Raw genomic sequence first — 27,789 nt, 5'->3', positions numbered from 1 at the left:
CTGAGCTCTGTGTGCAATATTTTATACACCTGTCAGCAATGGGTGTGACCGAAATTGCCAAAACTAATTTGAAGGGGTGTCCACATATAAATATAGATTTACTACTGCCCCATATATTGGCAGGTTATTATTCCACAGCAATATCTGGCTGATCTTCCAAAGTGTGGTCCTTTGATAAGGGTCAAAGTTCAAACTGAACGAGGGACACAGTGGAACACCTGTACAGAATGGCATATTGGGAAAGATTACACCTGAGACAGAAGTGCCCCCCCGGTTACATTTCAGTCAATTAACGAAGCAGGCCAGACCCAGCCGCTATCGGATTGGGGCATGGGAGATCAACCCCGTTAAGCAGACCGGAACTTACCATTTATTTCAAAAGTAAACGGCTTGAGTAAAACAGCGTCATTTATCTACCATCTTTAATACCAGCCATATTGTAAGCGATGCGTATCTACGTGTCTAAACGTTAACACAGCGTCGGGATTGTAATGTAGTTCACGAGGCAGTCGTGGACGAAGTTAATGTCTGAGGACTGTAGGGAGAAGGCAGAATGCTGCCTAGTTTGATAGTTACCTTCCGACTATACTATATCTAAAATCACTAACACTAAATATTTAAACGAATAAAATGTGGCCAAATGTTCATATCATCAGCTAACTGGTAAGCACAACAACAGTCTCACAACCAAGAGTCTGGAATTAAACATAAACCGGTGTATATGTAACGTTAGTAGCTAGCCGTCGTTAGCATTGTCTAGCCAGCAATGCGAGATGTTGTTTGCGAGTGTTCTTATTTGATAGTTGTCTGTGTCATTACTTTATGAATTGAAAATAACTTTCGAACCGAATGAAAACCCATAACTAACATACCCCTTTTCAGGTATTGGTGGTTTCTTTTTAGTTGAAGATGTTTGTTCTTCATCGAACACGCTGAACAAATCGTCTCCAAATGCGTCTGCCATGATTGCAAGATGAAAGCACACAAATCCCACAATGCAACAATATTACTTCCGCTACGGAAACCGGAAACTACCAATTCATAACTCGCGAAAAATATTTTAGACGCGTTTTATTATTTGGCAAACTAGCCACAGCATTATTATGAATATAGAAAACATGCTCGACTCCACTCTTGAATAGTCAATCGTTTAAACTGACTATATACTAGTTTAGTACAGCGGTGTTATAACGTGTTATTATAACGTGACAAACAGATTGCGTTGGAAGTGCTTGTGTCTTTTCACCGGTGCCTGCAAGGTGTAGCTGTTTGCTAACTAGCTAATGTTACTAGCTATCTATCTGTTTTTAGAGTAGCCAAACAACCGTTATATTTTAAGAAACATATGAAATTAGCTGTTGGCAGATGTTTTTCAATTTATTAGACCTGTAGGGCAACAGATCGCAGTTTCTGAATGGGTGGAAAGAAGAAGAAATCAGCCACTGTCCCTACAGTCCAACCGGCAGCAGCAGGCAACAATGTTCCTGCTGTTGGAAACGGCGTGGCTGACCCTGCTACTACTGGGAAAAAGCAGAAGCCAACTCCTGCTAAATCTGCTGTGAAAGATATCAAGCCAAAAGGTATGTCACTCATATAAAGTAATTTCTCAGAAGGCTGTGGCTGTTATGAGTCAGAAACCCCTGATGGGTAATGATAGCCTGTAATACATGATTCAATGTTGGATGGCATATGGCAGGCATGATTAAACCATCTGTGTGAGTCTGACACTTTCATTGACTCGTTTGACAGGTCCAAAGACCTACAGCCTCACAAACACAGCACAAGTGGACACAGGGGGAGTCACTGACAAGTCTATACTCAAAGTAAGTGTGCAGAATAGATTGATGTTTAACCCTGTTATTAGCCTACTACTTTATAAACACGTTCTGAAATGTTTTACTTCTGTGACAGGTTGTCATTCAAACGGACTTGGAGAAGAAGATCATCAAACTGATCAATGATTTCAGGCAAGAGAATGGAGACAAAGGACCGATATCAGGAAGACTCACCAACAAGAAACTGCTGGTAAAGAACATCATGTGTCACAGTAACAAACAATCCTTTATTCACATGTCTGTCATATGTATTTTGTTAATATATTCTAATGTCATATGCTTTGTGTTACACTGTCATGATGTAGCCTGTGATTGTGTTATACAGGATCTCTACTTAGCTCTGCAGAAGTTCAAGTTTAAGACAGAGCACATTGAGGAAGCCATGAAAAGCAGTGTGTTGTATGGAGGAGACCTGCACTCTGCCCTCGACTGGCTTTGCCTGAACCTGAAAGATGGTACTTATACTTATACTGATTTTCAAATTGTCTGTTTTTTTTTACCCTCTTATCGCAGTAAACTTCTTCACTGATCCTCTGACTGACTCGTTTTACTCTAGCTTTCTTTCATTCCCTCCACCTCCTCTCCTCCAGAGGAGCTGCCAGCAGGTTTCAGTCAGAGGATGCAGGAAGAGAACCATGAGACCAAGCCAAAGTTCCAGCCTGCACCCCAAGCACCCGAACCTGAGTCTCCCAAAGAGCCGAAGAAAGAGCCTGCAAAGGTGGGGAAAATATAGCCTTGATCCACCCTTTCCTATTGTGTTGCTTAGAGTATGCGGAGCAATTGTGACATTTACAGTCTGGCAACATAAGATTCTGGGAAACATTTTCTACACATTCTGAGTCTGTGAGTCAATGAATGATCAGTCATCTCCATGGTGATCTCCATGTTGACAGGTGCCTGTGAAGGATGAGGGAGCCAGTGTGAAGGAGTGGATCCTTAGATACGCAGAGCAGTCCAGTGAGGAGAGCAGCGAAGAAGAGGAGGAGCAGAGTGGGAAGAAGACACGGAACCCAGAACTGGATGAGAAGTTTGATCCGGTAAGCTGAACTCAGCAATCATGTCACACATTCACCTGTTACACTGATATGTATTGTATAAATGGTGACAATCTAAGCTGGTCTTACTTTTCTCATAGCCTGGGTGCAACTCTGTTTCTGCACTCTTGCCAACACATTATGGAATGTTTAGCATGACAATTCCATAAGGAGTTAGCAAGACTGCAGAAACAGACTGGCACCCAGGCTACTTTTCTGAAAGTTCTAGGGACTATAACTACTGGGCTTGATGGGTAGTACTGTTTCCCTTCACTCTGGTCATGTGATGTTGTGTAGAACGACAGATACCTGGTGCTCACTGCACAGCTGTACGATGCCAAGGAGATGGCTGCTACAGCCAAGGCCAAGAAGGACAAAGGAGGACAGAGGACTGCACAGGACAGAATCAGAGTCATACAGCAAGGTCTGTATGGGTCCTCCATTGTCAACTGAACACCCACATTATCTATATCGGGGACGGGCAACTTTGAACGGGGATGGGTGCCACAGAAAATCGGAACTCATCATGAGGGGCCTCAGTGGCACATCGGTCTCCGTACCCACATCCATACCCACACATGCAGTCAGAGCCGGCCCTAAGCAAAATGTTGTTGCCCCCCCCAACAACAGAAACATTTTTCCATTTTAAAGCACGTTTGCTCCAATTCTACACATTTAGCCATGGGACAGAAAGAAGATTTTGTTATTTTATAACTCATTTAATGTAATTCTACTAATTTTGCCATGGGGCGTGGAGAAAAATGTGAAGTTTTACAGCTACTTTCCTGCACTTGTACACATTTTTCCATAGAGTGGAAAGAAATGTTAGCAGTTTTTAATATGATATCTGAGTCAGAGTGATTAACAAAATCAATGGGGGACGACCCAGTCGGTAATTCAACCATGATTACTACAAGTTTAGATAACTTACCAATCTAAAACAATTTTTAATTGAGTGACTGTCAGTAACCACGTTTCCATCCAACTATTTGATTACCTGACGCGTGAATAAAGTAACGACCGGGCTGATGGAAACATGAAATGCCGGTACAATTTTATAAATGCCGACAGACAATTTGTTCGTTCGACATGGTGGGATCTTTTTGTGTCTGTAAAATTAATTATGCAAGAAATGGCAGTAGAAACACCTTATGATATAATAACAATAACCATCATATGGAAGTAAACTTGGAGTCACACGATGATATGCTGTGTGGTCCTCCCACTACGACTCAGGAATGCATGCAGTTTATTAGACTACAGATTAAATAAGTTATGAACTTCACAGGGGGGTGATAGTGCAAGGTGATGAGCTTGATGCTCCTTTCCAATAAATATTGAGGGTCTTACTCTGTTGACATCAATGCCTGGCCGCCGTTTGACAAATACAAATAAATCGCTCTTATCTATAATAATCTCATAATGCAGGTAGCCTACCCGCACTGTATCTGCCAGCTGTTGGTTAGAGCACATCTGCCAAGACCAGATTTGGCATATTTACTATATAACAACAGTTTTGTGACAAAATCATCAGTAGAATTGAAAATGCGATGGAAACCCATTGGAATCTAATGGCAAAAGTACATTTTTATGTGCATTACATCATCATGCACAGCCTTTTATCCACAAAAGGTCAGTTTAATTGAAACACATCCCTGGTGGGAAAGTGCTCATATTGTTTTATACAAATCTTTGAATATTTGCATGAAAATCTGTTGCAAACTGGATGGAAACCTAGCTACTGACTGACATAGAAAGAGAAACTGCTGATGCACAACCCATTTTCGAAATTGCACCTGGTGTATTCTACTATTCTAACTCTCAACAGTAAGCTGAGACCCAGACTGAGTTCCTAAAAATATATATATATACAGTACCAGTCCTATGGTACTGTAAATATTTGATGTTATGTTTTGGTATTTGGAAATGTATTCGTGGGCCTACATAATGGGGGCCGCTGCCAGTTGCCCACCCCTGATCTGCATACATTCTTTCAAACTATTTACAATAACATATTCATCAATGTTCCGTATTTGACCACAGAGCATCCTTTTTGATAATATTTCCTAGAAGTAAACTCAGCAAAAAAAGAAACGTCCTCTCACTGTCAACTGCGTTTATTTTCAAAAAACTTAGTGTAAATATTTGTATGAACATAAAAACATTCAAGACATAAACTGAACAAGTTCCACAGACATGTGACTAACATAAATGGAATAATGAGTCCCTGAACAAAGGGGGGAGTCAAAATCAAAAGTAACAGTCAGTATCTGATGTGGCCACCAGCTGCATTAAGTACTGCAGTGTATCTCCTCCTCATGGACTGCACCAGATTTGCCAGTTCTTGCTGTGAGTTGTTACCCCACTCTTCCACCAAAGCACCTGCAATTTCCCGGACATTTCTGGGGGGAATGGCCCTAGCCCTCACCCTCCGATCCAACAGGTCCCAGACGTGCTCAATGGGATTGAGATCCGGGCTCTTCGCTGGCCATGGCAGAATACTGACATTCCTGTCTTGCAGGAACTCACGCACAGAACGAGCAGTACGCCTGGTGGCATTGTCATGCTGGAGGGTCATGTCAGGATGAGCCTGCAGGAAGCGTACCACATGAGGGAGGAGGATGTCTTCCCTGTAACGCACAGCGTTGAGATTGCCTACAATGACAACCGGCTCAGCCCGATGATGCTGTGACACACCTCCCCAGACCATGACGGACCCACCACCTCCAAATCGAGCCCACTCCAGAGTACAGTCGTGGCCAAAAGTTTTGAGAATGACACAAATATTAATTTTCACAAAGTCTGCTGCCTCAGTTTGTGTAATGGCAATTTGCATATTCTCCAGAATGTTATGAAGAGTGATAAGATGAATTGCAATTAATTGCAAAGTCCCCCTTTGCCATGCAAATGAACTGAATCCCCCAAAAACATTTCCACTGCATTTCAGCCCTGCCACAGAAGGACCAGCTGACATGTCAGTGATTCTCTCGTTAACACAGGTGTGAGTGTTGACGAGGACAAGGCTGGAGATCATTCTGTCATGCTGATTGAGTTCGAATAACAGACTGGAAGCTTCAAAAGGAGAGTGGTGCTTGGAATCATTGTTCTTCCTCTGTCAACCATGGTTACCTGCAAGGAAACACATGCCATCATCATTGCTTTGCACAAAAAGGGCTTCACAGGCAAGGATATTGCTGCCAGTAAGATGGCACCTAAATCAACCATTTATGGGATCATCAAGAACTTTAAGAAGAGCGGTTCAATTGTTGTGAAAAAGGCTTCAGAGTGCCCGAGAAAGTCCAGCAAGCACCAGGACCGTCTCCTAAATTTGATTCAGCAGTGGGATCGGGGCACCACCAGTATAGAGCTTGCTCAGGAATGGCAGCAGGCAGGTGTGAGTGCATCTGCACGCACAGTGAGGCAAAGACTTTTGGAGGATGGCCTGGTGTCAAGAAGGGAAGCAAAGAAGCCACTTTTCTCCCTGAAAAACATCAGGGAAAGACTGATATTCTGCAAAAGGTACAGGGATTGGACTGCTGAGGATGGGGGTAAAGTCATTTTCTCTGATGAATCCCCTTTCCGATTGTTTGGGGCATCCAGAAAAAAGCTTGTTCGAAGAAGACACGGTGAGTGCTACCATCAGTCCTGTGTCATGCCAACAGTAAAGCATTCTGAGACCATTTGTGTGTGGGGTTGCTTCTCGGGCAAGGGAGTGGGTTCACTCACAATTTTGCCTAAGAACACAGCCATGAATAAAGAACACACCTCCGAGATCAACTTCTCCCAACCATCCAGGAACAGTTTGGTGACGAACAATGCCTTTTCCAGTATGATGGAGCACCTTGCCATAAGGCAAAAGTGATAACTAAGTGGCTTGGGGAACAAAACATCGATATGTTGGGTCCATGGCCAGGAAACTCCCCAGACCTTAATCCCATTGAGAACTTGTGGTCAATCCTCAAGAGGTGGGTGGACAATCAAAAATCCACAAATTCTGACAAACTCCAAGCATTGATTATGCAAGAATGGGCTGCCATCAGTCAGGATGTGGCCCAGAAGTTCATTGACAGCATGCCAGGGCGGATTGCAAAGGTCTTGAGAAAGAAGGGTCAACACTGCAAATATTGACTCTTGGATCAACTTCATGTAATTGTCAATAAAAGCCTTTGACAGTTATGAAATGCTTGTAATTATACTTCAGTATTCCATAGTAACATCTGACAAAAATATCTAATATTCTAAAGAAATTAAAATTTGTGTCGTTCTCAACTTTTGGTCACGACTGTACAGGCCTTGGTGTAACGCTCATTCCTTCGATGATCAACGCGAATCACCCCTGGTGAGACAACTGCGACTCGTCAGTGAAGAGCACTTTTTGCCAGTCCTGTCTGGTCCAGCGACGGGTTTGTGCCCATAGGCAACGTTGTTGCCGGGGATGTCTTGTGAGGACCTGCCTTACAACAGGCCTACAAGCCCGCAGTCCAGCCTCTCTCAGCCTATTGTGGACAGTCTGAGCACTGATGGAGGGATTGTGCGTTCCTGGTGTAACTCGGGCAGTTGTTGTTGCCGTCCTGTACCTGTTAATTGTTTATGGTTCATTGAACAAGCATGGGAAACAGTGTTTAAACCCTTTACAATGAAGATCTGTGAAGTTATTTTGATTTTTACGAATTATCTTTGAAAGACAGGGTCCTGAAAAAGGGACATTTCTTTTTTTGCTGAGTTTATATAGGTTTTATTTTCACACCACATATTAATGGTTATGTTTCTATTCACATTTTAGAGATGAAGCCACTAGAATCCCATCCTATGTTCAACACAGTGATAAAAGTTGTAGACATGCCCAAAATCGAGGAGAAGAAACCACCTGCTCCAACTGAGGGCAAGGAAGAACTGGCATTCGGCCTGTTTGAACAAGCTGAAAAGGAAACGCCCCCTCCCGCAGAGAAAAGTAAGTATGAATTGATCAAATGTCTGTTTGGTCAATCTGAGGGGAGGACAGCTCATAATAATGGCAGGGAAGGAGCAAATGGAATGGCATCAAACACATGGAAACCATGTGTTTGATGTTGGTGATACCATTCCACTTATTCCGCTCCAGCCATTACCAGGAGTCCGTCCTCCCCAATTAAGGCACCACCAGCCTCCTGTGGTGTCAACTGAGTATATGATGCACTGTATCTGTACTTATTCAAAACAATAGTGCATGGCAGTTGTATGTGAGTGTTCAAATGCATATTAAGTTGTGTAGTAAAATCCTACACATTACAGTATAACTGTGGTACTGAGGTTTCGTATTAAAACATCATATTTCTGTCTCCTTAGCAGCGAAAAATAATGAGCCGAAAGACATCCGTAACTTTGACTACACGGCTCGCAGCTGGACCGGCAAGTCCCCCAAACAGTTCCTGATTGACTGGGTCAGGAAGAACCTCCCTAAGAGCCCTGCTCCCTCCTTCCAGAAGGTTGCTGCTGGGAGATACTGGAAGTGCAGGTGAGTGATTGGATCCAATCTCAGGATCTCTGTCATGTTGTTAAAGTAGTCTGCAGGCTTGTGGTCAATGCCATTTCATTCAGTCAACTGCTTTTTCAATGAGTTTTCATTGAGTTGGAATTTCAGTTTATTTGACTGAATTAGCTGCATAAAAATGAAATGTACCTTAACATTGATAGTCAGAGAAGCTGCACATCCGTTTTCTGCAATCTGTTATCCTCCAGGGATAGTGTTTGGAAGATGAACAGTTTTAGCCTGGCTGACATGGTAGACAGCCAGGGACAGCTGACACACTGGTCTGGTCAGGAGTCTGTTTTAAATGCAGAATTCACACACAACCACATGAACAACCACACACAGCCCTTGAGCGCCACCCCCTAACCCTGATACAGCCACACACAGCCCCTAAGCGCCTGAAAAAAAGTTTGAAAGAACCAATCCGGGTTAGGGGCAGTGGGGCTCAGGGGCTGTGTGTGGTTGTCTGTGTGGGCGTTTGAGTGAGAAAGACACAGAGGAGAACCAACCAGTAAAAAATCACAGCCTCCTTCATTATCGTGCCTGCAACATCAAGGAGCCTTTCCAAGTGGTGAAGACTTGGAGTTTGGTGTCAGCCAGACTTGGACAGTGTATGATATGTGTTTTGTCTCACAGTAAGACTGGTATTGTTTCTCCCAGGGTTCGTGTTCAGAGACTGGATGATGTTTTGGAGGTTTGTCCCAATATTCTCACTGAGGACGGCATGCAGGCTCAGCACCTGGGTGCAACACTGGCCATCTACAACCTATGTAAAGGACAGGTGAGTTCATACTGTATGTAACCTCAACTAGGGTCAGGTGTGTTTTTGATGCTTTTTTACATTCCAATAACTGTAACCTGTGTCTCTCTCTCTCTCTCTCTCTCTCTCTCTCTCTTTATTTCTCTGTCTGTCTCTCTCTCGCTCTCTCTGTCTGTCTGTCTCTCTCTGTCTGCCTTTCTATCTGTGTGTGGCTCTCTCTGTCTCTATTTCTCTCTGTCTCTCTCTCTTGCTCTCTCGCCATCCCAGTCAGTCCATATGTTGATCCCTCCCACGTACCGTGAGGTGTGGCTGGAGTGGCGGGACAGCGAGCAGGCAGAGGAGGAGGAGCTCCGCACAGCCATCAACAAACCCCGAGACCAGTTCATCACCCGACTGCTGACCCGACTGAAGCAGCAGCAACCCCAGAAGAAGTGTCCTTCTCCCCAGCCAGGGCTGCAGGGAGCTGGGGACGAGCTCGAGGATGACTGGGAGAGCCTGGCCAACCTGGAGGAAGAGGAGGACCCAGGGAAAACCATTACCCCGAAGGAGAGAGGTGGTGGGGTTGCAGAGGTGGCGGCTCGGGCCCTTCTTCTGAAGCTCCGTGGCTCAGCCCTGTCCAGGCGGTTACAGGTCTGTAATGTTTTTTTAATCTATTTTTAATCAGTTGTAATGTCTTATCAATAGTTGTAATAGAGTGACACTTTACTAAATGTTTATAAACTCTACAGACGGACAGAGAGCAGCTCCCGGTGTTCCAGCACCGCGTGCGGGTTATGGAGGCTCTGCGACGCAACCGTGTGGTGGTGGTAGCGGGGGAGACGGGCAGCGGGAAGAGTACCCAGATCCCCCAGTTTATTCTAGAGGAGCTTCTGACTGGGGGAGCTGCTGCACAGCCCTGTAACATAGTGGTCACCCAGCCACGCAGGATCTCTGCCATGAGTCTGGCTAGCAGGGTGTCTCAGGAGCTGGGCTGTGACGACGGGCCTGGATCCAAGGTTAGAGGGAATATGTGATGGACTGGTGGAAGTGGTTAGGTGGTTTGAGATTGGATTGAGCTTGACAACAATAAGTTACATGTAGGTTGGGGTGGTGGAAGTGGTTAAAGGGTTACGTTAGGTGGTTTTGTGTGGTTTAAGGGTGCCTCAAAAAGGTTAGGTGTTGGGTAAGGGAAGAGTTGAATACAACACATTTGATGAAGGTATTTTCTATTACTTGTTTACAATGTTGATGTTTCAGTCGTCGCTGTGCGGGTACCAGATCCGGATGGAGAACAAGTCTTCAGACTCGACCCGTCTTCTGTACTGCACCACCGGGGTTCTCCTCAGGAAGCTGCAGCAGGACCACATGCTCAGCTCTCTGACCCACATCATAGTGGACGAGGTATTTAGTTATTGTTATTTATATATGTTATTTTGTGTATTTTACCCCCTTTTTCTCCCCAATTTGGATCTTGTCTCGTCGCTGCAACTCCCCAACTGGCTCGGGAGGCGAAGATCGAGTCATGCATCCTCCGAAACATGACCCGCCTACCTGCGCTTCTTAACACCCGCCTGCTTAACCTGGAAGCCAGCCGCACCAATGTGACAGAGGAAACACCGTTCAACTGACGACCGAGGTCAGCCTGCAGGCCCCTGGCCCGCCACAAGGAGTCGCTAGAGCGCGATGAGCCAAGTAAAGCACCCTTGGCCTAACCCTAACCTAACCCGGACGACGATGGGCCAATTGTGTGCCGCCCAATGGGACTCCCGATCACGGCCGATTGTGATACAGCCCGGGATCGGACCTGGGTCTGTAGGAATGCCTCTAGCACTGCGATGCTGTGCCTTAGACCGCTGGGCCACTAAGGAGGCCTCTATTTCATTTTTTAAGATACTTTACCAGCAGCATACCACCCTGCATCACACTGCTGGCTTGCTTCTGAAGCTAAGCAGGGTTGGTCCTGGTCAGTCCCTGGATGGGAGACCAGATGCTGCTGGAAGTGGTGTTGAAGAGCCGTAGGAGGCACACTTTCCTCTGGTCTAATAAATAGCCCAATGCCCCAGGGAAGTGATTGGGGACATTGCCCTGTGTAGGGTGCCGTCTTTTGGAAGGGACATTAAATGGGTGTCCTGACTCTCTGTGGTCACTAAAGATCCCATGGCACTTATCGTAAGAGTAGGGGTGTTAACTAGAGGTTGACCGATTTAGATTTTTCACCGCCGATACCGATTTATTGGAGGATCACAAAGAAACCCGATACTGGTTAATTGGACAATTTTTTTTTTTGTGTGTTTTTTTGTAATAATGACAATTACAACAATACTGAATGAACACTTATTTTAACTTTATATAATACATGAATAAAAATCCATTTAGCCTCAAGTAAATAATGAAACATGTTCAATTTGGTTTAAATAATGCAAAAACAAAGTGTTGGAGAAGAAAGTAAAAGTGCAATATATTTGCCGTGTAAAAAAGTTCCTTGCTCAGAACATGAGAACATATGAAAGTTGGTGGCTCCTTTTTAACATGAGACTTCAATATTCCCAGGTAAGAAGTTTTAGGTTGTAGTTATTATAGGAATTATAGAACTATTTCCCTCTATACCATTTGTATTTCATATACCTTTAACTATTGGATGTTCTTATAGGCACTTTAGTATTGCCAGTGTAACAGTAAAGCTTCCACCCCTCTCCTCGCCCCTACCTGGGCTCGAACCAGGAACACATTGACAACAACCACCCTCGAAGCAGCGTTACCCATCGCTCCACAGATGCCGCGGCCCATGCAGAGCAAGGGGAACAACCACTCCAAGTCTCAGAGCGAGTAATGTTTGAAACGCTATTAGCGCGCACTCCGCTAACTAGCTAGCCATTTCACATCGGTTACACCCGCCTAATCTCAGGAGTTGATAGGCTTGAAGTCATAAACAATGCTGTGCTTGCGAAGAGCTGCTGGCAAAACGCACAAAAGTGCTGTTTGAATGAATGCTTACGAGCCTGCTGCTGCCTGCCATCGCTCAGTCAGACTGCTCTATCAAATATCAAATCATAGACTTAATTCTAACATAATAACACACAAAAATACAAGCCTTTGGTCATTAATATGGTCGATTCTGGAAACTATCATTTCGAAAACAAAACATTTATTTCAGTGAAATACAGAACCGTTCGGTATTTTTTCGCAAATGTGCTTTTGTTAAATCATCCCCTGCGTTGCATCGATTATATGCAACGCAGGACACGCTAGATAAACTAGTAATATATCAACCATGTGTAGTTAACTATTGATTATTATTGATTGATTGATATTTTTACAAGATAAGTTTAATGCTAGCTAGCAACTTACCTTGGCTTCTACTGCATTCGCATAACAGGCAGGCTCGTTGTGGAGTGCAATGAGAAGCGGGTGGTTAGAGCGTTGGACTAGTTAACCGTAAGGTTGCAAGATTGAATCCCAGAGCTGACAAGGTGAAAATCTGTCATTCTGCCCCCGAACAAGGCAGTTAACCCACTGTTCCTAGGCCGTCATTGAAAGTAAGAATGTGATCTTAACTGACTTGCCTCGTTAAATAAAGGTGTAAAAAAAAGGCAAAATCGGCGTCCAAAAATACCGATTGTTATGAAAACTTGAAATTGGCCCTAATTAATCGGCCTTTCCAATTAATCGGTCGACCTCTAGTGTCAACCCCGATGTCCTGGCTGAATTCCCAATCTGGCCTGTCGTATCTCTGACTATGATTAAATTATATGACATGCTATTTTATCAAATTGATTACCTAACGTTTAATTTATTACGTGATTGAATTAAACCATGCAACAATTAAACCATTAATAACCTGGGGAACCAGGGAAGCATTCATTTATATAGAGCGGTTATCTCCTGAATCCACTGTCTTAAAGATCTGAAGATCTTTTATATCAATAGCAGTCAATTATTAATCGGCACCTTGATCAGTCTCATTCTGATTGTTGTAAGAAATGGGTTATCTGCACGAACCCTAGCTAATAAGTTCAATCAGCAATACACAAATAGGCATAATTATTTATTTACTAAATACCTAAATAATCACACAGAATTTTATATATATATATATATATATATATATATATATATATATATATATATATATATATATATATATATATATATATATATATACATACATACTACCTCAATAAGCCTGACTAACAGGTGTCTGTATATAGCCTTGCTACTCTTTTTTTCAAATGTCTTTTTACTGTTTTATTTCTTTACTTACCTACACACACAAACACCATTTTTTTTCGCACCATTTGTTAGAGCCTGTAAGTAAGCATTTCACTGTAAGGTTGACACCTGTTGTATTTGGTGCACGTGACAAATAAAATCTGTCGTTCTGCCCCTGAACAAGGCAGTTAACCCACTTTTCCTAGGCCATCATTGTAAATAAGAATGTGTTCTTAACTGACTTGCCTCGTTAAATAAAGGTTTAAAATAAAAAAAAATTAAATTAAATCGACGTCCAAAAATACCGATTTCCGATTACGATAACTTGAAATCGGCCCTAATTAATTGGCCATTCCGATTAATCGGTCGACCTCTACTCAAAACAGAAAGGATAACGAAGTGCACTCCCCGCCACTGTTTCGGTAAAAAGCTGATGGATGGGGATGGAGAAATGTAACCACTCATAAATTCATAAAGCTATGGATGTGTGTTTTTCAGGCTTATTATGGTTTGTTTACATTTACGTTGTTTATTAACATTGGAGTGTGGCAGCTCATGAGGCATTGAGAAGTTATGTTCTTCAAGAATCAATGGGTACATATCCTTAATTTAGAACTCTGGAAATGGATGTAGCAACTGCTGATTGCCCCTTTTAAGTCCCTCACCAACAGCTGGTATTGATTTCAATGGGAGGGTCAAACTCCATGTTCATGTTTCATACTCTGACAACTCCTGTGGTGAGAGAAAGACGTGATGACAATGTTTAACTGATTCAAGATCTGTTCAATTTAAACTGAACCATGAGTTGCTCAGCTCTCCTTATGTCATGCATTGATTCGGGGTTGTAGTCAAACCCTTCATTTCAATTAAGTCAGTTCCGATGTTCCTCATTGAACAGCATGACTTGGTCTTCTGTACCATATGTTCACTGAGTTACTCATCTTTCCTTATGTCTACTGAATGACCATATTCTTAGGACTGGGTGATATGTCCTAGAAATCATTTAAGATTATTTTCAAACTTATGGGTGATTCACAATATACACTGCATTCGAAAAGAAGTCAGACTCCTTGATTCTTTTCACGTTTTGTTACTTTACAGCCTTCTAAAATAGATTTATCTCATCTATACACAATGCCCTCTCAATCTATACACAATACCCTCTCAATCTATACACAATACCCTCTCAATCTATACACAATACCCTCTCAATCTATACACAATGCCCTCTCAATCTATACACAATGCCCTCTCAATCTATACACAATGCCCTCTCAATCTATACACAATGCCCTCTCAATCTATACACAATGCCCTCTCAATCTATACACAATGCCCTCTCAATCTATACACAATGCCCTCTCAATCTATACACAATGCCCTCTCAATCTATACACAATGCCCTCTCAATCTATACACAATGCCCTCTCAATCTATACACAATGCCCTCTCAATCTATACACAATACCCTCTCAGCTGTAAGGCTGTAATCGCTGCCAAAAGGTGCTTCCAACAAAGTACTGAGTAAAGGGTCTGAATACTTATGTAAATGTAATATTTCAGTCCATGTTTTTTTATACATTTGTAAAAATGTATGAAACCTGTTTTTGCTTTGTCATTATATAGGGTATTGTGTATAGATTGTGAGGGTATACACAAATAAACCTACCACGGCTCAGTCAGACTGCTCTATCAAATCATAGACTTAATTATAACATAATAACACACAGCAATACGAGCCTTAGTTTCCAGATTTGACCATAATAATGACCTATCATTTCGAAAACAAAGTGTTTATTCTTTCGGTGAAATACAGAACCTTTCCGTATTTTATCTAACGGGTGGCATCCCTAAGTCTAAATATTGCTGTTACGTTGCAGAACCTTAAATGTTATGTCATAATTCTGTACAGTTCTGGCAAATTAACTATGGTCTGTATTAGGATTAAATTGGCCTTCACACACTTCGCAACGAGCCAGGTGGCCCAAACTGTTGCATATACCCTGACTGCTTGCACGGAACGCAAGACAATTTCCCTAGTTAAAAGAAATTCATGTTAGCAGGCAATATTAACAAAATATGCAGGTTTAACAATATGTACTTGTGTATTGATTTTAAAGAAGGGCATTGATGTTTATGGTTAGGTACACATTGGTGCAACGACAGTGCTTTTTTCGCGAATTCGCTTGTTAAATAATCACCCAAGTAGGCTGTGATTCGATGAGAAATAAACAGGCACCGCATCGATTATATGCAACGCAGGACAAGCTAGATAAACTAGTAATACGAACCATCAAACAGGCAAATCATCAGTACAGGACTAAGATCGAATTGTATTACACCGGCTCTGACGCTCGTCGGATGTGACAGGGCTTGCAAACCATTACAGACTACAAAGGGAAGCACAGCCAAGAGCTGCCCAGTGACACAGGCCTACCAGACGAGCTAAACTACTTCTATGCTCGCTTCGAGGCAAATAACACTGAAACATGCATGAGAGCACCAGCAGCTGCCGGGAGACTGTGTAATTACGCTCTCCGCAGCCGATATAAGACCTTTAAACAGGTCAACATTCACAAGGCCGCAGGGCCAGACGGATTACCAAGACATGTACTGCAACCATACGCTGACCAACTGGCAAGTGTCTGCACTGACATTTTCAACCTATCCCTGTCTGAGTCTGTAATACCGACATGTTTTAAGCAGACCACCATAGTCCTTGTGTCCAAGAACACAAAGGTAACCTGCCTAAATGACCACCGACCCATAGCACTCACGTCTGTAGCCATGAAGGACTTTGAAAGGCTGATCATGGCTCACATCAACACCATTATCCCGGAGACTCTAGACCCACTCCAATTTGCATACTGCCCTAACAGATCCACAGATGATGCAATCTTGATTGCACTCCACACTGCCCTTTCCCACCTGGACAAAAGGAACACATGTGAGAATGCTATTCAGGTGCTAAGGTGGTAAGGGTAGGTAACAACACATCCGCCACGCTGATCCTCAACACGGGGGCCCCTCAGGGGTGCGTGCTCAGTCCCCTCCTGTACTCCTTGTTCACTCATGACTGCACTGCCAGGCACGACTTCAACATTAAGTTTGCCGATGACACAACAGTGATCAGCGACGAGACAGCCTATAGGGAGGAGGTCAGAGACCTGGCTGTGTGGTGCCAGGACAACAACCTTTCCCTCAACGTGATTAAGACAAAGGAGATTATTGTGGACTACAGGAAAAAGAGGACAGAGCTCGCCACCATTCTCATCGACAGGGCTGTAGTGGAGCAGGTTGAGAGCTTCAGGTTCCTTGGTGTCCACATCACCAACAAACTAACATGGTCCAAGCACACCAAGACCGTTGTGAAGCGGGCATGACAAAAACCTATTCCCCCTCAGGAGACTGAAAATATTTGGCAAGTGTCTTCAGATCCTCAAAAGGTTCTACAGCTACACCATCGAGAGCTTCCTGACTGGTTGCATCATTGCCTGGTATGGCAACTGCTCGGCTTCCGACTGCAAGGCACTACAGAGGGTAGTGCGAACGGCCCAGAACATCACTGGGGCCAAGCTTCCTGCCATCCAGGACCTCTGCACCAGGCGGTGTCAGAGGAAGGCCCTAAAAGTTGTCAAAGACTCCAGCCACCCTAGTCATAGACTGTTCTTTCTGATTCCGCAGGGCAAGCGGTACCGGAGTGCCAAGTCTAGGTCCAAGAAGCTTCTAAACAGCTCCTACCCCCAAGCCATAAGACTCCTGACCATCTAATCAAATGGCTACCCAGACAATTTGCATTGCGCCCCCCCCCCCCCCCCCCCTTTTTTTTACACCGCTGCTACTCTCTGTTACCATCTATGCATAGTAACTTTAATAACTCTACCTACATGTACATATTACCTCAACTAACCGGTGCCCCCACACATTGACTCTGTACCGGTACCCCTCTGTGTATAGTCTCGCTATTGTTATTTTACTACTGCTCTTTAATTACTTGTTACTTTTATTTCTTATTCTTACTCTTAATTTTTTTAACTGCATTGTTGGTTAGGGGCTCATAAGTAAGCATTTCACTGTTGTATTTGGCACATGTGACTAATACGATTTGATTTGACCCATGACAATCATAACAGATCTGACACAGACCTGTGAAATTATTTCGAATTCTGGATCTGGACCCGCTCGGTTCCCGATTGCGTCTGTGGAATTTGTGTCCAGGTGGATCTATGAAAACTCTAGTCTAGACACCTGACCTCTTACACACTTCCCACTGTGCCCAGGGTTCGGTCAGACTCTCACACTTCAGTCTGTGCATGTTTCAGATCAACTACATTGCAGCCAAACTGGGCAGACTTACTAATCTACATATTACCCTGCATGCCAAATAACCAAAATAAACTATGCTGCCTTGCCTTGCTCAAACCGATCCCATCAAACACGCTGTCTGTCTCATCCATTCTAGGTCCATGAACGCAGCGTCCAGTCTGATTTCCTGCTGACCATCCTGAAGGACGTGGTCCAGAAACGTTCCAACCTGCACCTGGTCATGATGAGCGCCACGGTCGACTGTGATAAGTTCGCTGCCTACTTCAACCGCTGTCCTATAGTCAACATCCCTGGCAGAACCTTCCCTGTCGAGGTTAGATGTCGGGAACTTTTCATTTCCCTATAGTTCACAGATATGAAAATATGAACTGTATTTTCTGTTTAAATTGTATTTTCCATCACAAGTGAATTATATTCCTGTCTTAGTCTGTCTAAGTGCCAAAAAGGATGTTATTTGTATCATACTACTTGTGGTTGTCCTGATATAAAATGTTATTTCAGCGATCGATGTAGTAGAGTATTGTTACAGTGTGTCTCAGATATTCTGTTGTATCGTGCTGTATGGTGTTGTCCTGATGTGTTCTGACCATATCATTAAAATGAATAGAAAGGTGAAATAAAATGTCATAATGGGTGGACTGGTCGGCCATTTTGAGTGTCGCCACGGCAATAAAGCGGAAAGTGATTATATTTCGGTGGTTCTGAAGTGCTTTGTGGCACCTCTATTGTCAGGTGTTCCATCTGGAGGACATAGTGGAGGAGACAGGCTATGTTCTGGAGAAGGACTCTGAATACAGCCAGAAGATCCTGGAGGAGGAGGAGGAGGTCAACATCAACTTCACGCAGAAAGGAGGGAAGAGCATGCAGCACCAGGTGAGAGGGGGTGTGACAGAGGGGTGAGATCTTTGGGATTGAGGGGCCTTGTGATAGTACCTACCTGCTGCATTGGGTCACAGGGCCAGATTGATTACTGACTTGTCTCTGAAAACACTGTAGTGCCTTATTTCCTAAACTATAGTGATCATTGTGCTGTGTGCTATCCTATTCTACACTACTGTAAATGCCTCAGATCCATGTTGTGCATTACAGTGAACAGGAACCAATACGTAACTCATGGTGTTTTGTGTGTGTTCTCCAGGAGTTTATAGTGAAAGACACAGGCTCTGGCTGGGACCTGGGTCCTGACCTGGACCACTTCAGCAGCCGGACCCGCCACGCCCTGCAGTACATGAACCCCAACAAAATCAACATGGAACTGGTCCTGGACTTGCTCGACTACCTGGGTAAATACACAGCTCCTGGACAGAGTTGCGGGTTCATTCAGCCCAGTGTGAGGACTTGGAGAGAGCTGGAGAGTTAGTCCAGTTTATATATGGTTTATGGTTGTTGAAATGGCTGTACTACATGTTGGGGCAATTTAGATGTTGATTGATTGATTGGTGTTTCGCCAACTGTAATATTTTTTCCCCTTCCCCCAGATAAGTCTCCTCAGTTTGCAGTGGTGGATGGAGCTGTTCTGGTGTTCCTCCCAGGTCTGGCCCACATCCAACAGCTTTATGACCTGCTCTCCACAGACAAGAGGTTCCGTGGCAAAGACAGGTAAGTTTATAGTCTTCACTGACAATGTCATCCTGAGAAGAATGCCATCTTGCGTGCTAGCAATTTCTAAATTAATTTATAAACTATTTTGTTGTAGCAAAGGTTTTAGCTTTCATAAAGAGATTGGTTTATGTCTCACTGTCCAGGTACAAACTGGTAGCCCTGCACTCCACACTGTCATCTAAGGACCAGGCTGCTGCATTTACAGTGCCCCCTACTGGAGTTAGAAAGGTACTGGGGTTTCTTTGTTTAGTGCAGTGATGAACTGAGATACATATTGCTATGAATTAACAAAAGTGAAAAACTAATTTTTATTACCCTGTCTACCCTATTTTAGATTGTGCTGTCCACAAACATAGCGGAAACTGGAGTAACAATACCTGATGTTGTGTTCGTTATTGATACCGGAAAGACCAAAGAAAACAAGTACCATGAGAGTAGCCAGATGAGTTCCCTGGTGGAGACGTTTGTCAGCAAGGCCAGCGCCCTCCAGAGGCAAGGCAGGGCAGGACGCGTGCGGGATGGCTTCTGCTTCCGCCTGTACCCCAAATTCAGGTCAGCCCCTCCCTCTCAATCGCAGAACAAGTTGCTGTCTACGACACAAATACCTCTACTGCCTTATCTGAGGTCAGCAGCTACACAAGTTACAGCCTGATTGTGAATGTTCTTCTATGTAACAGGTTTCAGGCTTTCATGGATTACTCCATACCAGAGATACTGAGGGTTCCACTGGAGGAGCTGTGTCTTCATATCATGGTACACTGACAACTGTAAACTGGGTGGTTCGTGCCCTGAATGGTGATTTGGCTGACAGCCGTGGTATATCAGACCGTATACCACGGGTATGACAAAACATTTATTTTTACTGCTCTAATTACATTATAATAGCAATAAGGCAGCTGGGGTTTGTGGTAAATGGCCAATATACCACAGCTAAGGACTGTGCCTAAGAACAGCCCTTAGCTGTGGTATATTTACCACAACCCCCCCCCCCAAGGTGCCTTATTGCTTAATTATTCTTAGATATTCTTCATAATAGACACAGGAACAATCCACCCACAGGGCTCACTTGAAAAATAGATGGCAATCTCAATGTAACCACCCCAATCACCATAACCACCCCAATCACCATAACCACCCCAAACCACCGTAACCACCCCAACCACCGTAACCACCCCAACCACCGTAACCACCCCAACCACCGTAACCACCCCAACCACCGTAACCACCCCAACCACCGTAACCACCCCAACCACCGTAACCACCCCCAACCACCGTAACCACCCCAACCACCGTAACCACCCCAACCACCATAACCACCGTAACCACCCCAACCACCGTAACCACCCCAAACCACCGTAACCACCCCAACCACCGTAACCACCCCAACCACCGTAACCACCCCCAACCACCGTAACCACCCCAAACCACCGTAACCACCCCAAACCACCGTAACCACCCCAACCACCGTAACCACCCCAAACCACCGTAACCACTGTAACCACCCCAAACCACCGTAACCACCCCAACCACCGTAACCACCCCCAACCACCGTAACCACCCCTAACCACCCCAACCACCGTAAACCACCGTAACCACCGTAACCACCCCAACCACCGTAACCACCCCAACCACCGTAACCACCCCCAACCACCGTAACCACCCCCAACCACCGTAACCACCCCAAACCACCGTAACCACCCCAACCACCGTAACCACCCCAAACCACCGTAACCACCCCAACCACCGTAACCACCCCCAACCACCGTAACCACCCCTAACCACCCCAACCACCGTAAACCACCGTAACCACCGTAACCACCCCAAACCACCGTAACCACCCCAAACCACCGTAACCACCCCAAACCACCGTAACCACCCCAACCACCCCAAACCACTGTAAACCACCCTAACCATCACTGTTCCGTCTCTGTCCCCTGTACAGAAATGTGAGTATGGGTCTCCAGAGGAGTTCTTGTGTCGAGCCCTAGACGCGCCCCAGCCCCAGTCTGTGAGTAACGCCGTGTGCCTGCTCCGGAGGATCGGAGCGTGTATACCGGAGGGCCACGCCCTCACCCCGCTGGGTCACCATCTCGCCACCTTGCCTGTCAACGTCAAGATCGGCAAGATGCTCATCTTTGGTGCCATCTTGGGCTGCCTGGACCCCATTGTAAGTCCATACGGGGTGTCGTACATTTCTGAATTAGCATTGTATTGTATTAACTGCTTGCAAAATCAGCAATCAACCATGTGAAATGGGACTCACCTAGTTAAAGCTAGAATCCTTAATTGAAACAAGAACAAAGCAGTCACCCTGCCTGTGTCTTGGTAAAAAGCTGAGGGATGGGCCTGGAGAAATTTAACCACTCAAATTCATAGACAAGAGCTATGGATTCAAGGACTGACCATCCATGATATCAAAATGATAGATTTAACCATGTTTTCAGGCTATACAGTGTTTGTTTACATTTGACATTGTTTACAAATATTGGAGTAAAACAAGCTTATACTTTGAGTACTGATGGGGTACGACAGTTGAACTAAGCTCATGAGGCATTTAGAAGTTATTTTCTTCAAGAATAAATGGGTATATATAATTTATTTTTAAGTCCAAAAATAGATGTAGCAACTAAGGATTCCAGCTTTAAAGGATAAATCTAATTTCCATAATGACTGAATGTAATTGTATTGCAGGCGACTATAGCAGCAGCGATCTCGGAGAAGTCTCCCTTTGCCACACCCATGAACCAGAAGGATCAGGCTAACCTGGCTAAAGCTGCCCTGGCTGTAGCCAACTCAGATCACCTGACTATCTACAATGCTTACCTGGGGTAGGTGCATCTCTTTTCAAGAGTATGAATGACCAAAATCGGAGATAGCTAATTCAAGGTCATGTTCAGTTGGGCACGTGGCAGCAAATTGTTTTGCGACAGTAAAGAAAACATGTGTTTCTTGGTCAAGTTCACCTAGTCCCTCTCTGTTTCAATACATTCTTCCATATTGTGCCTAATACATTTAAAAAAAATAAATGACACATAGCCTAACCCTGAAGAAGTTGATTGTTCCTGTGCCATTTTAATGGCTCAGCCACCATCTTGGTTTCTGTTCTCTAATGGTATTGTTCTGCTAACAGGTGGAAGAACATACGCAGTGAGGGATATCGAGCCGAAATGGCCTACTGCAGGAAACACTTCCTGAACCGTACCGCCCTCATCACCATAGAGGTACTCTATTTTCTAACTTGTGTGTGTGTGTGGTTCTCTCATCTGATATGCTTTAACAGTGAGCGTCAGGGTTGGGGTCAATTTCGAATTTCAGTTTACTTCTTGAATTGACTGAATTGAAATTTTGTGGTATCCAATTGGTAGTTACAGTCTCGTCTCATTGCTGCAACTCCCGTATGGGAGTTCTGCTTCTTGACACTGCCCACTTAACCCGGAGGAAACACCGTGACCGTGTCAGCATGCACTGTGCCTGGCCCGCCACAGGAGTCGCTAGTGTGCGATGGGACAAGGACCCTGCCGCCAAAACCCTCCCCTAACCCGGACGACGCTGCGACAATTGTGCGCTACCTCATGGGTCTCCCGGTTGCAGCCGACTGCGACAGAGCCTGGACTCCAACCCAGAATCTCTAGTGGCACAGCTAGCACTGCGATGCTGTGTCTTAGACCACTGTGTCACTCGGGAGGCCGTTGAAATTGAATTTACCCCAACCCTGTTGAGCATGTACAACTGCTGTACACAGTGACACTAGTTATAAGAGATCATACGACATTTAGAGTGGCTGGTAAGGACATTAAACCTGGATCTCTTCTCCATCAGGACATCAAACAGGAGCTGATGCGTATGATGGACCAAGCTGGATTCTCTGGTTCCTCCAGGTCCGGTCGAGGACCACCTTCCCGGGATCGGTCTGACCCCAGGGGTCCCCAGGCTCCCCTCACCCCCCTTGGTAAGCCTCAGATCTGTGTCCTGAACGCGGTGCTGACGGCAGGACTGTATGACAGCGTGGGGCGGATCCTCTACACTCCCTCTGTGGACGTCCTGGACCGGGTGGCGTGCTCTGTGGAGACAGCCCAGGGGAAGGCCCAAGTCCACCCCTCCTCTGTCAACCGCTGCCTGCAGACACGCGGCTGGCTGCTCTTCCAGGAGAAGGTCAGTTGGTCCCATAGAGATATATTGATCGATGATCATTCAATCTACCCGTCTGTAATCTCTGTGGTGAAATCGATTACTCACTGGGTGTAGAAGGTGCCCTTAACTGGAGATATAGGATCAAATTCTCCCTACTTGTAATCCTAACCAAGGGTGTGGCTAGGCCGGGGAAACCTCTAACTCCCAGGTAGGCCTAAATAAAATAATTTACTGTGTGTAATTGTAGGTAAAATACTATTAAGTTGCACATTTTTTTAAATCTAATTTTGACTCTCCCTCAGGTAAAATACTCTAAGATCTACCTGCGGGACACAACGCTGATCTCTCCCTTCCCCATGCTACTGTTTGGAGGGGACATCGACGTACAACACCGGGAGAGACTCATCTCTCTGGATGGATGGATACACTTCCAGGTCAGAGTTCATATCTGGGTCAGCTGTATTACATGTCTGTGTCGTGAATTTTATTTTATTTTTTATTTCACCTTTATTTAACCAGGTAGGCTAGTTGAGAACAAGTTCTCATTTGCAACTGCGACCTGGCCAAGATAAAGCATAGCAGTGTGAACAGACAACACAGAGTTACACATGGAGTAAACAATTAACAAGTCAATAACACAGTAGAAAAAAAAGAGAGTCTATATACATTGTGTGCAAAAGGCATGAGGAGGTAGGCGAATAATTACAATTTTGCAGATTAACACTGGAGTGATAAATGATCAGATGGTCATGTACAGGTAGAGATATTGGTGTGCAAAAGAGCAGAAAAGTAAATAAATATAAACAGTATGGGGATGAGGTAGGTAAAATTGGGTGGGCTATTTACCGATAGACTATGTACAGCTGCAGCGATCGGTTAGCTGCTCAGATAGCAGATGTTTGAAGTTGGTGAGGGAGATAAAAGTCTCCAACTTCAGCGATTTTTACAAATGACTAGAGTGGTGTGTCAGTGCTACAGCAGAGACAGTGTGATACACAAAGAGAAAGACAATCTAACTCTTGTAGCCAGTTTCCCAGACCCAGATTAAAAATAAAATGTCTTCTCAATAGAGAATCTCCATTGTAAGTGCTCTATAGTCCAATACTAGTCTTAGGCTACAATCCAAATTCAAAGTAGACAGCCCTCGGCCCTAAACCACATCATTACATCCGAGTGTACTTTAAATGTCCATTGCCCAAGCGAGGAAGAGTGTTGATCGGAGAGGTAACGTTGTTGGAGGAAATATTGAAATTGAGTTTAAAAACAAACCTAAAGCTATTAATGTACCTAGTAAGCTAACAGCTAGCTAGCAGTCCTGTCAGGTAGCTAGCTACAGTTGCCCATAGCTGGCTAGCTAGTATTATAGTTTATTTATTCCAATACATTTCTGAATTCCCCCAAAATATGTTTATGAAGCTAACTACGTTTTTATAGGGTCCTCACTACGAGACTAAGCCAATTTGACAATGCTAAAATCAATGTCATCTATATATATTTCTTTTAGCAAGCTAGCGTCATAATTTTGTCTGACATGCCGAAAATTCAGCCATGTTGATTCAATTTGACACGTGACTACAGTTTGCATTAAATTGTGGGTCATATCAACCCATATCAATCACTCACTCCCTCAAGCTAAATCAAGGGCCGAGGGGGCAACGTTAGTGAATTGGACCTCCACTTAAGATGGCAATCAAACTGCATCCGGTTTTGACGAGGATTCCCCCAAGGGAAAGTGGCTATTGCGAGGGCTAAAATTACTGTGTTTGGACTGCAGCCTTAATCTAGGTCCAGGAAACCCTTGTAGTTGAGCATACTGTCGCAAGCAAGGCTCTGTCTGATCTCTGTTCCTCCCTGTCCTCCTCTCTCTCTCCCAGGCCCCAGTGAGGATCGGAGTGATCTTTAAACATCTGAGGAAGCTCATAGACTCACTACTGGAGAAGAAGCTGGAGAACCCAAGGATGAATCTAGAAGGTCATATTCTACCCTTTTTCTGTCTTTTCCCCCTCCCTTTTCTCTTGAATCCCTCTCTCATTTTCTGTTTCCTTCTTCCTCATCCTTCGTCTCTTCCTAAGCCCCCTACATTTTCCTTTTTTGTGTTCATGACATTGTGTGTGTGTTGTTTAACTGTGTAGTGGTAAATGGTGTTGTTTACTCTTTTACTCTCTCCCGTAGATGAGAAGACCATCCAGTTGATAATAGAACTGATCAAGATGGAGAATGTCTTCTGATCACTGTGACCTCTGACCTCTCATTGGAGACCTTGGTCATACATTGTTGTCCAAGGACAGATGGACAGCCTAAAGATCAGAAGGTGGTGGTTGTACTGTATAATGACATTTAAATCATGAAATTAAAGAATATATTTCTTCTCTTATCAATGATGACTGTTGCCAAACAAAATAAAGCTGTATGTGGTGTTGATGGCTAATTTATGTTTGATATCGGTTTTAGGGAAATAAACATTTGAAATGAATTCATAGCTCCCTCCCTCGGAATGTAACAAACATCCTTTGGTGATTAGCATGTCTTTGTCTTCTAAAATAAACAAAACTCTAATGGCCTTGTGTGTGCGCCTAGTAAACATCCTTGAAATATTCCTGCAATTATGCCAGACTGGTGCTGCCCAAACAGTTATTTCAGATTATAAACTGGGTGGTTCTGACAGCCATGGTATATCAGACCGTATACCATGGGTATGAAAAAACATTTATTTTTACTGCTCTAATTACGTTGGTAACCAGTTTATAATAGCAATAAGGTACCTCACTGGTTTGTGGTATGTGGCCAATATACCATGGATAAGTGCTGTATCCAGGCACTTTGCGTTGCGTCGTGTCAGAGAACAGCCGTTAACCGTGGCATATTGGCCATATACCACACCCCCTCGGGCCTTATTGCATAATTCTTTAAAGTTTAAGATGTTGGGGGAGGGGGGTGAAAAGGTGACATATGGAAATGTTTTAAGATAGTCATACTATGGCTCATTTAACTATTTGATTTAGGTATAAAAAAAAATGTATATAAAAAAAATTGCGGAAAAAATATTGATTTTGACCTTTACAAGAACACCATCATGTTGCTCAGAATCTTTCTATAGTGGGGTCCCATTGGTTTGTAGCCCGAACGGTTCGGATGCTACCAAACAGAACTTGGCTGGTGGTGAAGAGGGAGTTTACCCCAAAGGGCTTTGTAGATGAACATATACTAATGTAGCTTTCTGCGTATATAAAGTGAGGTCCAACCTACCATTTGGTAAAAGGTGCAATGGTGGGTGAGTGACTTGGCATTTGTAATAAAGGATGCATGATAAACAGAGTCTGATCTCTAAGACAGAGGAGCCTGCATGCATATACAATAAGTCAATTAATTCAATTACAGAGAGAAAACTCAATAAGCTACTTTCTAGCCATAAGCGGCAAGCAAGCCTTATTACGAAAATAAAAACCCAATTTCAATGTAAGCTTCCTCACAAGATTATCCATATGAACTTTAAAGGACAACTTGTCATCCAACCAAATACAAAGGTATTTGTAGGATTACACTTTTTCAATGTATAAGCCACCAGATGTGACAATGCTAACGTTCTATGGCTGAGTGCGAGCTCTGGTAAAGTTCATTAATTTTGTTTTTTGTACATTCAAGACCAGTTTGAGACCATAAAGGGAGGCCTGCAGTGACTGAAAAGCAGTCTGGAGCTCTTCAACAGCCCGAACCAGAGAAGGAGCACATAAATATATGACTATCATCTGCGTATAGATGCAACTTTGCTGATTGCATTCCATTTCCCAAATCATTAATAAAAATTGAGAACACAGGAGCTAAAATGGAACCCTGGGGAACCCCACTATTAATCTCAAGAAAGCTAGACTTGTGATTGTCAGTATATACACATTATTTTCTGTCAGAAAGATAGTTCCTAAACCAGTTTACTGCCCCTTCACAGAGACCAATGTTACTGAGTCTAGCTAGTAACAATTCACGATCAACTGAATCAAAGGCCTTTGATAAATCAACAAACAAAGCAGCACAATGTTGCTTTTTATCAAGTGCATTAATGTCATTTGCCACTGCTATAGCTGCAGTTGTGGTGCTGTGTCCCGATCTAAAGCCAGACTGAACCCCGCTCAGTATGTTCTTTTCAAATAACAAGTTTTTCAGCTGTGAGTTCACTAGGGATTCATAGACTTTGGCCAGGATAGGGAGTTCACTAGGGATTCATAGACTTTGGCCAGGATAGGGAGTTCACTAGGGATTCATAGACTTTGGCCAGGATAGGGAGTTCACTAGGGATTCATAGACTTTGGCCAGGATAGGGAGTTCACTAGGGATTCATAGACTTTGGCCAGGATAGGGAGTTCACTAGGGATTCATAGACTTTGGCCAGGATAGGGAGTTCACTAGGGA

General features: G+C 44.0%; 2 protein-coding genes across 3 annotated transcripts in view; one reads left to right on the top strand and one right to left on the bottom strand.

Annotated features, from left to right (window-relative positions):
• The window catches only part of mtrex (Mtr4 exosome RNA helicase), a 55,865-nt gene extending 54,850 nt beyond the window's left edge, over positions 1-1,015 (bottom strand). Inside the window, exon 1 of one of the 2 annotated variants that reach the window (XM_036936984.2) lies at positions 873-1,015. In XM_036936984.2, coding sequence (XP_036792879.1) covers positions 873-964 — 92 coding nt within the window. In that variant the 5' untranslated portion in view covers positions 965-1,015. The remainder of the gene's footprint in view (positions 1-872) is intronic. The other variant, XM_090191773.1, reaches the window with a different exon arrangement.
• On the top strand, positions 974-25,945 carry dhx29 (DExH-box helicase 29). Its single transcript, XM_021622707.3, has 27 exons — positions 974-1,580; positions 1,750-1,823; positions 1,912-2,025; positions 2,161-2,290; positions 2,426-2,553; positions 2,729-2,872; positions 3,167-3,293; positions 7,653-7,820; positions 8,195-8,363; positions 9,039-9,159; positions 9,406-9,768; positions 9,867-10,133; positions 10,375-10,518; positions 17,789-17,965; positions 18,385-18,525; positions 18,791-18,935; positions 19,131-19,251; positions 19,398-19,482; positions 19,589-19,806; positions 19,932-20,007; positions 21,197-21,421; positions 21,946-22,082; positions 22,385-22,475; positions 23,074-23,406; positions 23,688-23,819; positions 25,260-25,356; positions 25,558-25,945. Exons 1-27 carry the CDS (start codon positions 1,415-1,417, stop codon positions 25,611-25,613), a joined length of 4,149 nt encoding a protein of 1,382 aa, XP_021478382.3. The 5' UTR covers positions 974-1,414; the 3' UTR covers positions 25,614-25,945.
• Positions 25,946-27,789: the final 1,844 nt, after the last annotated feature.

The sequence above is a fragment of the Oncorhynchus mykiss genome, chromosome 12, assembly GCF_057628025.1.
Source record: "Oncorhynchus mykiss isolate SJ-2025 chromosome 12, ASM5762802v1, whole genome shotgun sequence".
In the NCBI taxonomy this organism is placed as follows: domain Eukaryota; kingdom Metazoa; phylum Chordata; class Actinopteri; order Salmoniformes; family Salmonidae; genus Oncorhynchus; species Oncorhynchus mykiss.
The sequence above is the reverse complement of the archived record's forward strand: the minus strand, read 5'-3'. Positions and strand labels throughout refer to the sequence as shown.

Excerpts from the sequence above, each read along its gene's own strand:
- dhx29 (XM_021622707.3), top strand. The coding sequence starts at position 1,415 with ATGGGTGGAAAGAAGAAGAAATCAGCCACTGTCCCTACAGTCCAACCG. Across the intron at positions 2,291-2,425 it reads TTGCCTGAACCTGAAAGATG|AGGAGCTGCCAGCAGGTTTC; the intron begins GTACTTATACTT and ends CCTCTCCTCCAG. Across the intron at positions 9,160-9,405 it reads ACAACCTATGTAAAGGACAG|TCAGTCCATATGTTGATCCC; the intron begins GTGAGTTCATAC and ends TCGCCATCCCAG.